Source organism: Anthonomus grandis, chromosome 11 (genome assembly GCF_022605725.1).
Source record: "Anthonomus grandis grandis chromosome 11, icAntGran1.3, whole genome shotgun sequence".
NCBI classification, from domain to species: domain Eukaryota; kingdom Metazoa; phylum Arthropoda; class Insecta; order Coleoptera; family Curculionidae; genus Anthonomus; species Anthonomus grandis.
In genome coordinates, this window is record NC_065556.1 from 10,586,389 (window position 1) to 10,607,076 (window position 20,688).

A 20,688-nucleotide genomic window follows, 5' to 3' on the forward strand; every position below is an offset into this window, starting at 1 on the left:
TTTTTTCTAAATTTAAACGCGTCTAAGGGCCGTAGTGGCGTAGTGACACATTTCCGGACATGGGTTCCTATACTCAAATGGATTCTACTGTTGCACTGAACAACCCCTAGAAGTGTGATCCCATAGTTCTGAAACACCCTGTATTTTAATTTTGCCTCAGTCCTCTGCAGATGCAGAAAGGAAATTTTTACAAATTAATTTATTAAAAACAAAACAGAGAAACAAACTATCCACTAACAGTATTGTTGGTCTGATGCATTCGAAAGAATACATAAACAGTGAATGCTTCAACTTAACTATTGATCAAGAATTGTTATTATATCATAATAATAATATGTACAAAAAATCTGTACAAAAAAATTTCTGACTCAGACTAAAATATGGACTTTTAATCATATTGTTTATATGTAGGTATATGCAAATTCGTCACCGCTTAAGATTTTATTATTTAGAATTTAACTATGTATTAAATTATGTAAATTTATTTTTAACATTTCGTGTTTGACATATAATACATAGTGTAAATGTTAAATTAGTATTATCACTCATAAAGTTTTAGGCGGTGGCAACTTTAATGAACTTTAGTTAGATATTTATTTTTGGTAATAAAACTTTTGTTGATCTTTACCATATTTTTGTGTATATTAGCTTTTACAATAAAAAATGATGTGTTATTTCATAATAAACTTATTTCTAATATTAAATACAAAAAAAACTACCGTTTTATTTTCAAATCTATCGCTTTTTTGTTGATAAACCTACCGCTTTCGGTAATTTTGACCTGGCAACACTGCACCCGTCATCAAAGCGTACGGACGCGTTCTGAATCGAGCACTTGACCGGATGACGTTGACAAGCAAATGGCGGCTGTTGCTAAATTTGCCCGGGACCGACTTTATAGTTTCGTAAATTAGAGGCTAAAAATGAGTGAAAATGATCAGGAATTGGTAGTGACGATATGCGCAAACGTTGAATTTGTCGAGTATCGCCATATTTTTTATCAAATCGCCGCGTTTTGTTGGTTACATAATATTACATTTTCAAGGGCAATGGGTGGAATAAGTATAAAGAGGTGACGCTGAATATAAATCGAACCTAGTTCGTTTCTGCACAGAGTAATGAGTGGAAGTAGCAGAGACAACCAAAGAGACGCGCAACTGTGCGCTAATAAAATATCCGATTATTTTCCATCTTTGTCTCTCTTCGTGAAAGGTGAACGTAGATGGCGCAGATAGCGTTTGCCGCCATTATTCAAACCTCGTCTGTTAAGCATTTAATGAATTATTTTAATTAAAATCAGCCGTTATGTCTCAGAAGTCAGAACACCATAATTATGTTCTGAGACAGAACGGCTTTTAATTAAATCAAATAAAAAGGTGTTGATATGTTTTTAATTGCTCAGAACGATGGTAGACTTTAATTAAAACAATGCAATTTAATAACGTTTAAATTAGGGAACTAAATAAATTAAATATAATTCTAAAACGTTTCGTATTGTATTTTCAGTACATGGTATAACTATAAGATGTGCATGCATTTTCTTAATTATTTTCATAATTTATAATTGGACGGTAACAGTCACATGCATATACATAAATGCAATTAAAATACAGAAAGATTTTAATTATCACAGTACTAGAATAATATTCCAAAAAATATATCCTTTGGTGTAACACGCATGGAATACCTATTTTAACTACAGCCTTGACAATTACCTGATTACCTTAATGAACGTATTTCTGTTCCTAACACATGTCAAAACACTGAATTCTGTATCCTACAAAAAAGTACAACTACTAACTACTGTAACCAAGTTCACCTAAATCCGGTAGGTAATAAAATACGTAAAATTTAAACACTCGTCCAAAATCTCAACTAATGATGTAAAACAAAACAACATTAATCAGCAGCAACAACTATTCGGCCATATTGAAATTCACGTGTTCATGTTGAGCAAGGATTGCACTGTTGCCATACTTAATTATAATTTTAGAAATACTAGAGAATTGGACACAAGCTATCCCGTATTTTTGCATTCATTTAGACGGAGTTGGAAGAATGTTTTCTCTTGACTGCTCTGATAATTATATACATTTACCATTGCGAAAAATTAGTATTGTGGCGCCACCTTAGCTCACCTTTTATAAAGGAAGAGAGAGACAACGAAATACAATATATACAGATTAAAGAGAGTTGCACGTCTCTTTGGTTGTCTCTGGAAGTAGTATGGTAGCGTGGGCAAAGGATGGTAATGTCTAGCAACAATTTAACTGCATCGTGTTCGTCTGGTGACGTCACCGACTATTTTGTTAATAGTTAATTCTTGATGTTATGGCGATGATTTTAAACGGCATTTCAACAAATTATTATGATAATTGAAATAAATATAAATATTAATAATTATATATTTGTAATATACAGAGGGTATTGAAGTTTAGGAAAAAATATGAGGATGTTAATAATATAGTAATAGAATTATACCGGGGGTTTTAAGGTTTAGGGCATATGTAACGAAAAAAATAATTATAATAATAGGTATAGTTGTAATAATGTACAGGGTGTTTCAAAGTTTAAGGGCATTTTTAAATAAATTTTTTACGATAAAATTCATTAATTTCCAAACATGTGAATCTTAGTGTCACGTGACTTTCATAACTCGTTTACTATTGATCCGATTGTGTTGAAATTTGGTATGTGGAGTTTATTTAGGATGCAATTAATATATTTTGACAGATATTTGATATTTAACACATTCGATTGACATACAAGGCGACTATATAAATACATTATGGTTCTTTATAGCATAATATCCCAACAACTGGTTCTCTCTCTTCTTGGCATATATACGTTGCCCCCCCCCCCCGACTGACCAGACTTAAGTACACCTGATATTTTTTTAAAGAATTCCCTTATGGCTCTTCACAGACAAGATCTAAATAATCTAAACTGGTCTCCACGGCCATAAGTAAAGGAGCGAAGCGTCTAGACTTGTTGATTTCTTAAATAAAACTGATCTATTCATAAGTTTCTTACCTAAGTTTGCTGATAAAAAAAGCAACACTTGTGAATTTAAAGTGGTGCAAAATTTTTGAAACTAAGTGTATATCAACGATAATCCGACGTATTCGTATAAGGTGTTCAATTGTATGTGGCCCTTTTACATCTTTTCTTTCAAATGGCTCCAGAACAAGTTTCAAGATCTTTTCCCCAGAAAACGAAAGTCTATGAATTTGAGTTTTTTTTTTTCATTTTCACAGTCACAGCCGTCAACCTTGCTAAATTGTTTTTGATAGGCCACCTATACAATAAGTCTAAGGTTTTTGTCAAAATATTTAGCACGCAGGCACCTAAAAGTCATTTGTTTATTAAGTGATGAATGATAATATTTATAAATGTATGTTTTTTGGCAATTTGTACCCCAAGATACTTTATTACTTGGAATAGCTCCAGACAATGAAATAAACGCTCGCCATTGATATGGATTAATTATTACATGCACAATTATTTTTGAAGTATTGAGTATGACCAATTTAGCTTTATTATACTATTGCTAATTCTGCCCTTTTCATGAACTAAGGGTATATTGCACGAAAAAAAGAATCTATATACATACTTCTATGGTAAACTGTTTTTTCAATGTTTTTTGGTAAAATATTTTTATTTTCTTATAGTTAAATCAATTGGCCGGGTAAACAGTTACAGAAAATAACTTTCGCTGTGTGAACCGAAAAATAAAACATCAATGTCATATACACTGCCGCTCTTAATTATCTCCTCCCCCACACTTATCTTTTGAATGCATTTATATAAAAAATTGGAACATATAAAATTGGAATTTGGAACATATCATTAGCAACCTAAACACTACATTTTGATTCTTAGCTCATTTTGCAAAACTTTAAAATGGCGGCGGGATGCCAAATTAAATAGAAAGCGGAGTCATGCGATACATCGTTTGAAAGCTCCGACTAAATACTTTATGGTCCTAAAATATTAAGTCATTTCTTCTACACATAGCAAAATGCAGCCTGTCAAAATCTTATTTTTCGCATTTTTATTTCCTTTTAAAATAATTAATTTTTGGGGAATACAGAAATGTAACTATTTCAGTACAAAAGATGTTGAAAATTGGCACCGTTAACTTTAAGACAGTAAAATAATCTATGAAATACTCTTCTTGAACATTTTGGAAAGTGTCAATATCAACATTGCGACATGTATCAATTATTCTTGGACGTAGATCTGATGGAGTGACATAGACTTTTTGTTTCAAGCAGCCACATAAAAAAATCTAGAAGTGTAAGATCGGGCGACCTGGCTGGTCACATTTCTGCTGTCTTTAATAATATTAGGGATCAGTGGTTCTACTGCATTTTCCAACATGTTTAAGTAAAGGTTTCTTATCAAATTTTGGTCTAAAAAGAGAGGCCCAACAATGTGATTCCTTAATATGCCAGCCCACACATTTATTTTTTCTGGAAATTGTATGTGTGTGTGTTTCACGAAATGTGTGGCGATTTACGTCGCTCTAACAACGGACATTTCGTCTATGAACAATACCATTCAACAAAATGTACATTTATTACTGAAACAAATATTCTTTACATACGCATGTTGGCGTCATATTCTATCGGTCATTACTTCGCAGGATTCCATACGTCGATTATCTTCAGTCAATTGATGACCCATTTGAATTTTATACGGATGCTATTTATGTTTTTAAGTACCCTATTCGCAGTAGAAGAAAATATATCATATGTGTCACCAACTATGGAAGTAGACTGTTGTGGATCTCTTACCATAGCTGCTATAATACGAGTATATATTTGTTTTTCTTCTGATGAAAGACTCACTTTAGCAGAATTATTAGGGAACATTTGACTAATACTTACCCTAATCGGTGGATTGGTCGTCGAGGGCCTACTAAGTGGACAGCCAGGTCGCCCGATCTTACACCTCTGGATTTTTTTTATTTAATGGCTACTTAAAACAAAAAGTCTACGTCTCTCAGCCAGAATGTATCTTAAATAATAATTGATGGATGTCGGAATATTGACGTTGCGACTTTCCAAAATGTTCGTGAAGAGTTTTTCAATAGATTATTTTACTGTCTTCAAGTTAATGGCGATGGAATGGAAATAGTTACATTTCTGTGTTTCCTAAAGTTTAATTATTTTAAATGCAAATAAAAATACGAATGACTTTAAAAGGTTACCATTTTGCTCTGGGTAAAAGTCAGTGGGCGTGTTTAAACGATCTATCGCATGACGCATTTTATTTTTCAAATTGGCGTCCCACCGCAATTTTGGAGTTTTGCAAAATGAACTAGAAACCAAAAAGTATTATTTGTATGTAATTTTTTTTGTTATTTACTAGTTTTTTTAAATTTTGGGTTTCTTAGGATACAGCTAATGTTTCATACGCTTTTAATAAGAAAAAAACCATTGGAAATCATTGGCCGGAAGGCATTAAACCTAACTTGTGTAAATCACGACCCTCTCTTTTTTGTACTTTATATTCGTTGAAAATGACGGTTTTTACCCCTCGTCATATAGTATACCATTTTCCCTCACAGCGTGGGATGGAATTAGTAATTACAGCTTTAAATAGTCCCTTTGAGATATTTCAAATAGACCTTTTTGGTACACTTGCATACAAAATATGTTATTTGAGTATCCCCCTTAAGACTTCCTTAGAGAAGGCAAAATCTGGTAATAAAATCAGTAAAAACCAAATTAAGTTTTTTATATAGTTTGCAAGTTTCCTATTAAAGTATTTTCACCCAACTTCGAGAAAATACTGAGTTAAGCACTCTTATAAATTATATTCTTTTAAAATGATTTTTCAGCCGGCAAAATATTTAGGACGCTTGATATATTTTCTTTAATTAAATGTAGGTCATTTTCTGCCTAAAACTTTTTCTTGAATCGCTCAATGAAACATAAATAAAACTGCGATTTTATATCTTATGTTTTCCCTAAAAAGTTATTTTTATTTTCTTAACCTAATGATTATGTCTTTGATCACTACGCAAAGACAGAAGCTTTATAACTTATAGTCCCTTATTTAGTTCTCATCAGAGCTAATACAAGAGGTCTAAGGTCTATACAATAGAGTCTATTTTAGTAGGAAGCGTTGCATCCAACTTGCAGTTTAGTATGATTTGCAGTGTCTTTTATTAGAATACATCAGTAAGTTTCAAGAAATTGATCCCTAGATATTATTATTATAATATTTATGTTACTGTATAACTATTTTCTTGAGTTAGTATTTTCATGCTACCTAAAAAATCATTCTCTTTTTCAGAGCTTTGATTTCTAGTAATTTATTTTAACATAAGGTAGAGTCAGGATAACTTTAAGATCTGTATCAGTAAGAATTCTCCAGTAGTCTATATTCCACTTTTGAGTATTGAATTGAACTTTTTGAGATAGCTATCTAGTAGGAGATCAGAGGGTTCATGGGTTGTCTTTAAGCGTACAGAAACAAATAGACAAATCACTTTACACTGTGCACACTGATTTGCAAACCTTTCTACAGTGCGGAGGTACTGTCCTCAGAGTTATTGCAACATATTTGCTTCCTTGGTAACGAAGATACAGTTTTAGTTGGATTGGACTTAAATACGATATCAAACCTAACAGAATCATCGCCAATTTTTTGCAAAATTATAATGCTTCTATTAGAATGTTTAGTAACGGCTTCTTAGAAATAGATTTAAATTAAGTAGGGTATAGTTATGTCACTCTCTGGCGAACTATGTGCTTTTAAGTTAAAAAAACGCCACATTTTTAACAAGGATATTATTAATAAAAATCTTACCAACTATTCTAACATTACCAGAGGTTCGACTTAAATGTGTAATAACAAATTCATGCATTTTTGCAGCAGCCAACATACAAGAATTAAGGGAAACTCTTCAGTAACTAAAAAACAAACATTCTACCGGGACAGATGGACTAACATTAAACATATTGAGAGAACTTCCCATTACTGTTCTGCAGGCACCAGCTTACTCTGTCAATACTTCCTTTTCTACGGTAATTTTCCGGACTGTCTAAAGCCTGCACTTGTAGTTCCAATCTACAAGGATGGTCACTTATATAGTCCGACAAATTTCGCCTAATTTCAAAGCTCTCTACGGTCTCTAAATTCATAGTAAAATTGGCAAATAAACGACTGACAACTTCTTCGTGGAAAACAATATCTTAAGTAAAAATTAGTTCCGTTTTCAGCAGGGCAAAAGCACTTTAGATACGATATTTAGTTTTATGAAGCGTGGACAACATCATTCTACAGCAAAAGATTTCAATGTATGATGTCTGAGGTGGCGAAAATAAATGGTTCAGCTGATATCTAACCAAACAACCCCAATTAGTCACATGCAACGGTAAGACATGAAGCATTCAGTTCATTAAAAGCGATGTTCCTCAGGGGTCTGTTTTCGGTTCAACGTTCTTTCTGGCGTATATAAATGAGATACTAAGTCTAGATATCTCTGCGGAGTTTGGAGCGTTTGCAGATGATTCCACTGCCGTAACTATTATTATTGCTGCTGATGTCGGAAAAATAAAACAATGGTGCGATTAAAACAAATTAATCTTAAATTTGATAAACTCAAACATGGTTTCATTTCGTAATGCTTAAGCGGATTAAGTTTTCATTAAAAATCACACCACTAGAAATGTTCCTACATCAAAGTTCTTAGGTCTTAACTTCGATTTTAGTTTGACACACACATTAGAGCGCTAAACAAAAAAATTGCTTCTGGCTACTATCGCATCAGAAGCATAGCAAAAGAATTTGGCCTCTCCACAGCCCTAAATACTTATTTTGCTTATGTAGAATTTCATCTGAGGTACTGTCTTTCCTTCTGGGATAGCTGTAATCAGTTCCTTTTTAGATCCACTTTCGCGATTTAGGTAAAATGTTGACAATTTTGTCTAAATATAAAGTGGCGCATCAAAAGCGGAACAGAAGCGATTTTGGGCAATACGTTAGTTTGTTTTTGGTCTCTATGACTCTAGGACTATCCTGTAGATTTATCTGAAGTCCATCTAAAACCACCGACGACACTTTCTACGCTAGAAGGTATATACATGAAGTCCTGGCCCATCTTCAGTACAAAAAGAAAATAGCGAACCTTTTGTCAACATATCAGAAGATTTTAGTAATTTGATAATAAACGAATATATAAATATATACAGGGTGTTCATTTGAAAACTTTCCACCACTAATTTATCGAAAACCACTGTTTAAAAAAAAACGCCGAAATACGTCAAAAGGTTTGTCAAGGGGGACAACTTTCTAACCTAAAATTACTTCACTCCCTTTCATCCTCTGCCCTCCAGAGTCATCTCCTTTAAAATTTTTAAATGGCAAGGGGTATTGAGTAATATCTTGTTTAAAAGGTCTTTCAAAGTCTTTTATTTTGACGTTTGATTTTTTTAAATCGGTCGATTCGTTTTCGAGAAAATTAGAAAAATCTTTGTTTATCTTAATTTGTTCAGATAGAAACCAGAAACATGAAAATATCAGTTTTTATTTCAATAAGTGTTCAAAATGTTGCCCGTTTTTGGTCAAACAATGATATAGGCGATGTTTAAATTCCTGACGGACATTTTCAAAAACATGTTATCATGGCAGCTGTCGATGATGCACTGACGAAGTTTATCCTGTCAGGTTGAGGAGTAAACACAATAGATTTCAAATGACCCCATAGAAAAAAGTCTAACGGCGTTATATCAGGAGATATAGCAGGCAGAGATATATGAGGATAATAGCAAACACGTCTGTTCAGATCAGACACGATATTGTTCAATATCAGTATTCCGAAGAAAGTTACCCAATGGTAGAGAAACTGGTCGATACTGGATTTTTCGGATGTATTCGGAGAAAATTAGGTCGAGTGTTTTGTGCTGCTTACTTGCTTTTATAAAATATTGACTCTTAGTTTAGCGCGGGTGGCTTTTATGGCTAAAAAAATGTGGTGAAAAAGGTTCAGGAACATGAAAATTCAACCAGAAAATTTGACGTAAATGAAAACGATGCGAAGGAAATTTGTGTGCTGTGAAGTAACGTATAAAAAAAAACACAAGAGGAGGAAAATAGCTAAATTACGACCAGTTGAAACTACAGATAACGAGGTATAATTGATTCCCTTCTAGTTGAAATTCTTAAACGGCGAGCATGTTACGAAAAATTTTATGCATAAAAAATTTTCGTAGATATTATTCTACTGATAAATATGAGTTCTGGTGAATTAAAAAGAACTGTTTTGTTGTTACAGGAGAGCTATCCCAATAACCTAGACATAAACTTTGAAGGTGAAACATCTCATTTTCTGAAGCATGTGGTAAATTCTCAAAAAGACACGGGTGGTTTGATATAAGTGGTTGATAAATAAGTCATTTAATACAATGAACTTAATTATATATTCGAATATTGACATTGTATTTAGATTGTGTATGTGATTGTGTATACCGGTCTGAAACTGTTCTGCTAAACGAAGTTTCTCTTCTTTTAAACGAATTAAGACATATTTAAGATCAACCCTCGAACAAGAAAGACTAGAATCTTTGGCAATATTAAATATTGAATCAGATGTGGCAAATAACATTAATTTTACTGATATCATTACTGGTTTTGCAAAAAAGAAAATTCGAAAAAAAAATGTAAGACTTTTTTCACATTTAATTTTTAATTTTTATTTATTTTTTACGTTTTATAAAATGTGTTTTAAAGAATAATTGTTTTTTAAATGTTTCTAAGCAGTTCAGTTTAGTATAGTTTACAATTATTATAATATATTAGCCTATAGGCGGCAAAAACTACTAATTTTATTGCATCTAAATATTTAATGATAAACATTTTACTTTTTTAGATGCAACGTTGCCTTTTGACTCAACGGCAAAAAAAATATTTTAAAGAATTTCATACAATGTGAAGATAAAATATAAAATGTTTTCTTAAAAATATTTGGTTTTATAATGTAAATACCTGTTATCTCTCACAAAAAAAGAAAAAAAATTAAATTTTATCAAAGAGTATCATTTTTGACCATCCTTAAACCATAAGAATATGTCTAACCTATCTAAAAGAAATAAAAATAAATTCGTACACAAAATGTTAACAAGAGTAGATTTGTTTTTATGCTTACTTATTGGGAACACTGAAAACATAAAAAAGAGCGAGCGTTCCCTCATTCGACTTCCCCATTTTCTTCCCTACGTATGTCAACCTAAAAGCAAGGGAGCCTCTGTGAACAAGCAAGGGTCGTATAAGAATTTACATTTTTTATCGGCATACTTCCAGATAATTCTGACGACCGAGTTTTGTATCTACTATTAGTGATAATGAAAAAACAACCTCATTTTAATTTTAGTCAACAATACTAGACATAAAAAAATAACATAAAAATTCTAAGTAAAATAATTATTACATACATATTATATTAATGGTTAAGGGTTACTAGACTAAAAATTATAAACAGAAAATATTTAGAAGGCTGTGGGAGGTAGCAAGCTAATTTCGAGTGGGTTTGGCAAAGAAATATAACATTTTAGGTATTCAAATTGGGCGCTATTTATAGCTAATGGAAAATATTTTTTCTATTTTCGCTCTGATAAATATAAAAAAAAAAAAATTATGTTTTTTTTTTAGATTTGCATGTTGGCAGAGTACAGAAATACAGTAATTTAATATATTTTCTCTTTAGATATTGTGGTTAGCATTTAACTGCTTACAAGAGTGATTTTAAATTGCATTCGTTTAAAAAAGGTAAATTCTTAAAAAAGTTTTATTCATTCTGATGAAATCTCCAGTCCGTTGGAAAACATATTTTTTTTTAAATATGATGCTATTGGGCATGTTAAAAGAGCTAAAAAGGATAATACTACTGAGACATGCTATAAAAGTAATATTGTACAAAGAAGTGCTTAAACATTTATTAGAAACAGAATAATACATTTGGTTTTTTTGTATTATGGGAAATAATTGGAATGTGTAAAAAGTATTTAAATATGCGGTAAATTGCCAATATTCGATTGAATTGAAAAGAAAGAACAAGAAACTCCACTCATCTGAGCTGGCTATTTTATACGGCGAGCTTCCTCATTTCTCCAAGTACAAGTCACACTCTCTTTGGTTATATATGAACTATTTAACTAATTAAAATAAGCGACTAACTATATAACACTCTCACAAGCGTAAAGGAAGTCTATCTTGCGAAGAAAAAAAAATGCTAAAAAAAAATGCAATACCTGTGTCCCACAATATTCCAGTACTAATCGAAGCGGATAATCCATTTTACGGGGTTAAATCAATATTTATCTTATTAATATAATATTTATAATAAAAAATGTTATACTTACAAGATATTATTTGAGTCTACCGTTAACTACTTACTCGTAGGAGCCCTAAGTTCTAAGAATTAAATAGCAATATTTAATCGTTTTTGCGCTGCACGATTTTCTTACGACCAGAAAGTCTCCAATTTTAGTTTTTGCTTTAATTATTTGAGCTATTCTTCTAGAGTCTTGATGCTATCTATCTTATCTGATCTCTATTTCAAAATCGCTGTGCATGAGATTGATATACAGAGAGATACAGAGAGATACATAAATCCTAAACATAAACTATGCATAGATATATAATTAATAGATAATTAGAAGCTTTAAGAGATTGTAGGAATTTTCAAACAGAGATTCAAACCAGATTATCATTTTTATTTATCAATTATATATCAGTATAATTTGTGGGCTTAGTACTACAACTAGATAACTCAATTTTTAAAAGAAAGAAGTTACCGTTAAAGAGTAGTTTTAAAAACCAGTGTTGCCAACTCTATGAAATGGTATTTTCCAAAAGGACGGACGGCAATGTCCTTTTTTTCCCACGAATTCTATAGCATTTTCCATTCGCTTGCACCGGCTGCACTGAGTGCAATTTTTATTATTATCCTTTTCTTTTATTGAAGGCCTTAAAAAATGGAGATAAACTGAGTGCAGTCAGTGCAAGCAATTGGAAAACGGTATAAAATACAGACAGAAAAGAGGGAGGGGGTTTGGAATTTTGGGACTAGCCGGCCATGGAGTCTGCAGTCTTGCCATTTTCATTTACCGACATTTAAGGAAGGCTTAAAAAGCGTTAAGTGTTAAAACACTTAAATAAAATTAAAGGCTTAAATCTCCTTAAAAATGTTGGTGAAAATGGGTATTAAACAAACAAATATAATTCTGGAAAAATTTTATTTTTTAGTTTTAAAAGAGTACAAACTTTGATTATGTAAATTCAAATGTGCTTTAGTAACTTGTCAATTTGTACAATCAATATTTTTTGATTGCATGGAGCTTCGAAAGACTGTTGCAGCATTTAAGGTATCCTCGGGTAAAATAATAAAATTAATTAAATGAGAAGTGCATGCACATATTTTTTATATTAGTACAAATTTATTTTTATTTCTTTTTAACAGATTTATATTTTGTAGATCAACTGTAGTTTTTTTTCGTTTATATAAAAACATTGAATTGACTTTTGCAAAAGTATTGTACTTTTTAATACTAATAAATAAATAAAAAAATACATTTACAGATACCTATACGTATAAAAGATAATTTTAGATAAATATTAAAATTCGTAGGTAATACTTACCAAAAAGCATAATAATTTAGTATCACTAATATCAGTTGACTCGTCAAGAAGTATTTAAAATTTCTGTTTACGTAAAATTTCAATAATCTCTTCAGTTTCTACTTTACACAGTACATTTTTAATTATTTCCGTTTAATTATTCACTTGGTTCGATGGAGAGTTGCATCTTTTATAAGTTGGAGTGGTAAATATGCTTTAAGAATTTTAGTAAGGTGGTCCACATTTTGAAATGCTATATTATGCTCTGCAAAAAATGAAGATATTGCTATTTCCAATGATTTTACTTGGTCAATATGGGCATCTGGAGCTTTGATAAATGTGGAAACTGAAGGTGTACACATTACAAAATTCATTATATTAATGTGTTTTTGGGATTTCTTATGTTTATCTAGTTCGGATTTTCCGCACACTAAAGTAACATTACATGCTGAACATCTAAAAAGTATAATTACATAAGTAAAAAGAGAGTCGCACATATAATCAAAATGGTAAAATCACCTACCTGCATTTTTCATTATTACTTTTAACTGGTTTTAACCAATTTTTATAATCTGGATTTTCCAACCAAGAATTTTGAAAGACTTTCGTTTTATTTTTGCATTTTTTTCCTGGCGGTTCATTCATTGTGGTGCTTTCATCTTCATCTGACGAGCTGATGGACATTATGTCAGGAATATTCTCTAATAAACTCAATTTACAGCTGAACAAACGATAACACCGTCAGTTAATTAATTAGATTAATACGTATTATAACAAATCACAATGAGTAATCTAAATGCAAAAGCAGAATGGCAACAAAATGAAAATAATAATCTAAATAAATAAGCCGGTAAACCCACGAAGAATTTGTGTTCAGCTACAGTACGTAGTAGTGAGGTGGAAAACTATCGATGTGGCCATTTGACAGTTGGTAAGTCGCGATTGCCGTTAATAAAAATGCTTTAAAAAAATAGGTTTATTGTTTGCTAGAAATATAGGAGTATGTAATGATATACACATTTTTTTAAAAATCTTACATGAATGTTAGAATTTCCCACGAATATGGTGTTATTGGTTAAAAATTCCCTTTTCCCTTTGAACCTCGAAATTTCCCATGAGTCGGGATTTTTCCTACGAGTTGGCAACATTGCTAGCAACTGATCTACGATCTCTGCTCTATTTAGTGCAATAACTAGATAATTTCTAAAATAGTCCGTTTCTGCGCAGACGCAATTGTTGAAAATAGGTATTTCTTACATACGCGTGATATTTTATACTAAAACTAGGTATCTTTAGTTACCTAGTTATAGCAGCAAAATAAATACGGCATTTTTACTTATCCAGTTGTTGTTTTAGTCTTTGGTAAACAGTGGAGCAACACGTGTATAGTGCTCGTGAAATTTGTTATTGTTTTGCAAAAAATATGATTTCCAGAAGCAAAAGAATAGTTGCAGTAGCTCTTAGGAATTTAAGGGAACACACAGATTTATTTTTTAAACCGTACTTTTCCTTAATTAAAAAAATTAATTGTCGTTTAGTTTTTGAGGTTATGTCTATGGTATTTTTTCATTGCAATACAATAAAAGTAGGGAGACTATCAACAATTGTTTTAATTTTTAGTGTTTTTATAGTTGTAATTGTTTATGATTAATAAGGTTTCAGTACAGGAATACGACTTATTATACAAGGTGTCACAAAATTTAATACAGATTTTACATTATATGCGTATATTTATTATTTAGTAATAGATTAGTGGTATAATAGTAATATATTTTTTTTCTTATTGCGCGTACCTGTAAATGCACCTTCTTCAATTAACTAATAAATTAATTTGTTTTGTTAACTCAAAAATCTTTAATATAGCTCGTTGACCGCAGATTATTAAATTTTTGCCAATAGTGTGATTCTACAATCGGATTTGTATTGTCGTTCAGATTCAAAAAGGAAATATCTAGATCCCTCTGTTATATAAATTTAATGTATACCGGAATGTATACCAAGGAAAGATTGGAACTGGATAAGCCACCTACATATCGGAAAATTTTTAATGAGGAATATAATTTAGGATCTCACGATCCAAAAAAAAGACCAATGTCGTACTTGTATGACTTACAAAACCTGTGTAAATAAGGATCAATTAGAAGAAAAGTATTAAAGTCACCTTTTGCCCAAAAATTCCAGCACGACAGGAGGAAAGAAATGATAAGGACCACGCGCAGGATGCAGTGGCAGGTCAACAATTTGTAAGCTGTAATTTTGATCTTCAGCAAACTTCTTTTATAAACAGCGTTTCAAGTCTTTCAATTTTACGATTTACAATGTGGCTTCACATGAAGTTCATTGTTTTGCTTGGTCTGAAATTGATGGCAAGAGAGGCAGTTGTAAAATTGGAATATGTTTATACATATATTTTCAGTCTCTTTTTACCAGAATTAAACATATTTCATGCTTTAGCGACCGTTGTGACGATCAAAATCTAAATAAATTTACAGCAGGAATGTGCTTGACTGTAGTATTAGAATTACCTAATTTGCATACAATAGATTTAAAGTTTATGATTGTTGGTCATAGTGAAATGGAATGTGACTCTGTGCATTCAGCAAGAGTTTAGAAGTCTTGGTTGTACAAAACGAACAGGAATCAAGGGTGCTTTTTTTATTAGTAGAACGCAAGCCTTTATATGCGTCAGTATTACCAATATCAAAAAAAAAGTATGACGACGACTTGAATTCTCTATTCAAACAGGCTCTCATTTTATAAAAATTTTCAACACAAAGGTGACCAAAAAAATAAAAATAAAAAATTGCCAGGAGTCTGGATCTAAAAGTGATTAGCATAACTTGTTTGTTTTTGTTGTTAATATTAATATTTGGGGTATATTTTATCAATTTGTTAATAAATGACTTTATAAATATTTTCAAAAAAAATGTTTTATTCACAACTAGATAACTAATTAAATCGGTGATTGGAATATCAAAAACACAAGTGGATAATTTTTTTATTCATGAACCAAAAATAAATTTTGAGAGAATCACGTTTGGTTTCCATAAAGCAATCCATTTTTCACAACCAAATAAAATGTTAACCAATAATACAGAAAAAACAACAAATAAAAATTTTTTAAGAAATATGGCATTATTAAAAATTCACATTCCCAACAATGTCACTTTTTGAGATATCTAGTTGTAGTTCTAAGCCCACGAATTGATCCGTTGGGCTGTAGAACAAAGAGACTATTTGATTCTTATTATTTTGTGCTTTATATAAATTCTCTCTAATTATTTATAATTTTGCTTTAGAGCAAATAAATTATTATTGCGGAGGGTTATTGGGGAGATTTAGGAAATTAAAAATAAATTATTGTTTATGATTATTGTTGATTTTTACCATTTGCTCCAATTCTATTGCATCTTGGACTTTTTGAGTCGCAAACCTTTTGTAATATTCCCGAAATAGCTTTTACATAGGTACAACTCGCCATTATCTTTGTAAATAGATCTTCCTTAGTAAAAATAGTTTTTTTTTATTAGTCTGTTTAGATATCTTTAGAGAAAAACCTATACACTGGTAAGTTTACAACGAAATGTTGAAGGGCCAGAGTAAACCAATATTTAAAAATATTAGGATAATTAAATAGTCATTAAAATAAAGTACAAAATAATAAGTTCCACATAGTTGGTTTTCTTTACAGGTTAAACACCTCATTCGCGGATATTTGCTTTATATTATTTTACTTGTCAAAAAGACAACATTGTAAATTCGCACTAAATAGTTTGCCTGCTCTATAATTCAAATGGCTCATTTGCTGACATATGTTCACCATAATGACCTCTTAAGGTCAGTATTTTTTTTCATCAATCGTGATTGAGAGGTCTCGCAGATTTTACTTCTTTTAAAATAAAATTATTTACATTACTTTATTTGGTATTTTAAAATCATTCCCATTTTTTAGGAACTTTTCTGGTTACCTATTCAGTAGCAATGGTAGTATGTGGAATACCCCTTTTCTTTCAAGAAGTCGCAATCGGTCAATACTTGGGCTCCGGTGGAATGACATTTGTAGGACACCTTTGCCCTATCCTGAAGGGAGTAGGCTTCGCTACCATGACTATAGTTTTCCTCTTAGATGTTTATTATTGTATAATTATTGCCTGGACACTATTTTATATTATAAGCACCTTCTCTTCTTTACCTGAGCTGCCTTGGGATGGATGTGGTGAGTAACGGTAACTATTTAATAAAAATAATAACATATAACTTAAGAAAAAACTTTTAAAAGTACTTGTAAAATGCAAAATTTAATTATGAAAAAAATACACTTTTAATTAATTTTTTAGGGAACTGGTGGAATACTGGAGATTGCTTCGTTGGAGGTAGCAACATTTCTCTAATTGCTAATATATCTTCTACAAATAAATCATCGCCAGTGGAGGAGTTTTTTGAGTAAGTTCATATTTTAAAATATAATATTAAAATTCTAAATGCATAATGCCAACCGTATATAGCAAATGGTCCTAGTGGGTGAAAGTTACCGCTTGATAATTAGAAAAAAGTTTCAGTCAACCAAAAGTTTGGATATACATTTTGCCAACAATCTCGCGTTTAAAGTAAGTTTTAATTTAACTTACGCTGCTTGAAGGCCCATTTAAAGGTTTATCCAAACCACATTAATTAAATGCATATAAAAGTTCTAAAGTTATATTACCTGTTGTATTTATATAAAAATCTTCATTTCTTTATTTATTATGATACTTTTATTATAAATGGTTTTATTATAGTTAATATATGCTATATTCTAGTGAACATTTAGAAAAAAAGTAGTTTTAAAAAATTAGAATATTTTTCCAATACATTTTTAAAAGTTTAATGGGGCAAAAAAATCCGTATCCATGTCCAAGTCCACTTTTGTTCTTTTGATTATGGTTAAATTGCTTGCAACTTAAAATAATAGTCGAAAAAGTAAATTTGCGTTTCCCGATTACAAATCACGAAACGAAAATCCTAATATACAGATCGTGTTATCGTGAGCTACGTATTACCCAAAATAATGGCAACACCACTTGGTTGCGGCTTGCAGGCGGCGGAATTTTTCGTTTTTATTTTTTGAACCGGGAGTCAGCAAACCTCACTTTGCTGTATTACTGCACGTTGCATTAATAATTTTTGAGCGTTATTTTCGTGTTTTTTTCACTTAGAACATTGAAAGGCTAGAATTAGTAAACAACAACTTTGTTTGAGTCCAACATGTGCACAGGGGCAAGAGGGGTCTTTTGTTTACAAACATATTTGCCGATTCTCTGATGTCAAGTCGACGCAAATTTCCAACGGAGGAAATTTTTAGTTATATTTTAACCACCATTATAACGTTAATTTAACTTATTTGTGTTGTACTTTATAGGAAAATTTAAAATAAAAAGAATAAATACTACAATTAACCTATTTTAAGAATAAATATAATATCCTTAAGCAAAAAAACAAAATTATTAACATTCTTATCGCTAAAACTGCTTCTAAAAAATTTGAAGCGACAACACCGGAGCTTAAGCGCCTGAGCCATACGCGTAGTGTCATCTGTCAAACGGCCTCTTTGTTTATTTTCTGGATTCGTGTATTTTCATTAATTTTTGGTTTAAAAAGGAAAAAGGCCACATTTTAGTGTTTTTTTTAATTGCTAGGATGGCAAAAACTTGTGTCGTTTGTGCCGCATCATGATAAAAAGGTGATTCCAGCCGATCTTTTCACAAGTAAGTACTGATACTTTCATAACATCACATCATAGGGTTACCATCGTCATAAACGTAGAATAGGGGATCTTATAGATATTAACCTAATAAAAACTTGAATGTGAAAGTGTGCGTAAAATACCAAAATATTTATATTTTTAAATGTACCTATATAGTTATGTTTTTTTAATATAGATATTAGGTAGATAGATGAAATTACTAATTTTTTATTGCCTTTAAAGAATTTTGAAATTTATTTAGATATTGATATCTATGTATAAAGTTAATTTTGTCTTTCCCTAAAATTTGGTCGATAATTTATTGTTTGTTTTACCATATTGCAACTTACAATAATACATATAGTAATTGGCACCACATATTAATTGATTACTGTATTTTTTTTGCTTTTTGATTAAATATCAAATACTTATTATAGATTGCTTAATATATGCCCACAGGGAACAATGGATTTTATTAATGGAAATCAACACAATTAAAAAGAACATATTTGTTTATTCAGATCACATCCTTAGAAGTGATTTCTTATATAAGGAAGATAATATTATCAGTAGCCAGACTTTATTAAAAAAATCAGCTCTACCTCAAAGGTAATTTTTTTTTAATATATTTTTCTAGTATAAAAAAATCGTCACAAAAAGTATTAGTGTTACTTATATAAACTTTATTTATACCTAATACTTATTAAATTAGTTATGTGTGTAAAACTATTTTTTTACTAGGATTTCTGATGCACTGGTTAAAAACACAGCAGCCGATAATTCAGTTAATTTACCAAGTGATTTACCCTTCAAAGCTGCAGGGGTAGTTTTCCTGAAGAGTGCAAAAACTTCTTTAGCTTCCAAAATGGTATATAGTACAAACAGTGAAGCTAATATAGACAAGTATGGATAATTAAAATAGAATAATATTCTTGATACACCAAATTTTGTATAATTACAGATCTGATCATTCATCATCAACAATAACTGCATCTGAGATTAATAGTTACCGTGGGGTCTAGGTCAACAATTACTATTTCTCATCCAAGCCGTTTTTGTTTAACTGCTACACATTCCCTGAATGCCAAGGAAAAGGTAAAAATACACTCAAAATAGACTACTAGTTTTATGCCATGTATCATCCTATTTTATATATCTTATTTAAAAGTCATATAGTATTTTATTGTGTTATATTTGTTTAATTAAATGCAATTAATCAAATGTATGATCTTACAAAGATTCTTTATAATAACATGCATTTTATTGATCAATTGGTTTATCATAATATATTTTTTTAATTTTTTCTTTTTCTTTTTAATTAATACTGTATTTTTGTGTATATTATTCTAGGGTAAAATCAAAATTATATCCTGAGGACCTAAGCACTGATGATTCCACCGTTTCAAAAGCTAAATCACTCATCACCAAATTATGGAAAAGAAAATAAAGAACAAAAAATTAAAATTCGAAGATTGCAACAAACAAATTTGCGCCAAAGAAATTGAATTAGACTTCTCAAGTCATTATTAAAATACTTAAGAAATAATGACATAATTTTCGAAAAAGCCCAACATACTACATATTTTATTTGACTTGTAAAAGTACTTGTATATTTCTACTAATAAACTATCTAATCTAATCTATTGTACATAGTCTTTATTCTCAGGTAAGCTTTGTTTTTTAGTATAAATTAATATCATATAATAATTGGTATTAGGTATTATATAGGTCACTGTCAAATGTCTCAAAACCATTGTACAGGCTAAATACTCATAATAAAAATTTTATAACCTATAAAAAACCTGCAACTCCTTCACAATTTGAACATCCTTGTAGTTTTAACTCTTCCCGCTGAAGCAATACTGTCCCTTTGAAAAAGTCAGCACCATAGAAGTATATATTATGTGATATAAAGTAAGTGATGTAAAACTGAGTTTTATCCAATATAACAATAAAATTATGCAAAATAATAAAAATGTGTGTCTTAAAACATGATTTATTAAGAAATCTATAATATTTTATTATTAAAATATTTAATTTCCATAAAAATGCTTTGACAAAAATGTTGCCTTTTTTAGGACCTTCCTTTAACGAAGTCCGTTAAAAAACACATAAATAGCTCGTAAATGGTAATATTACTTATACTCAAACTCTATAATAATTAATAAAAATTTATCAGGTAAATATTTGTTGACGACGTCACTGGTAGAGACTGCTTGTATCGGTGGCATCAACAATGCGATCGAGCGGCGTTGCGATGCCATTACCGTTTTCTCGTGGCTTCGTACTTTATTTTCATTTATTTAACGTATATTGACTTCGATATAGAGTATCTT

At 30.7% G+C, this 20,688-nt stretch overlaps 1 protein-coding gene across 3 annotated transcripts in view; it reads left to right on the plus strand.

Annotated features, from left to right (window-relative positions):
- Nucleotides 1-20,688, plus strand: part of LOC126742031 (sodium- and chloride-dependent GABA transporter 1-like) — a 130,987-nt gene that overhangs the window by 32,878 nt on the left and 77,421 nt on the right. For all 3 annotated transcript variants that reach the window (XM_050448558.1, XM_050448559.1, XM_050448557.1), the window contains exons 3-4: nt 16,583-16,846; nt 16,968-17,073. In XM_050448558.1, the coding sequence (XP_050304515.1) occupies nt 16,583-16,846; nt 16,968-17,073 (370 nt within the window). The remainder of the gene's footprint in view (nt 1-16,582; nt 16,847-16,967; nt 17,074-20,688) is intronic.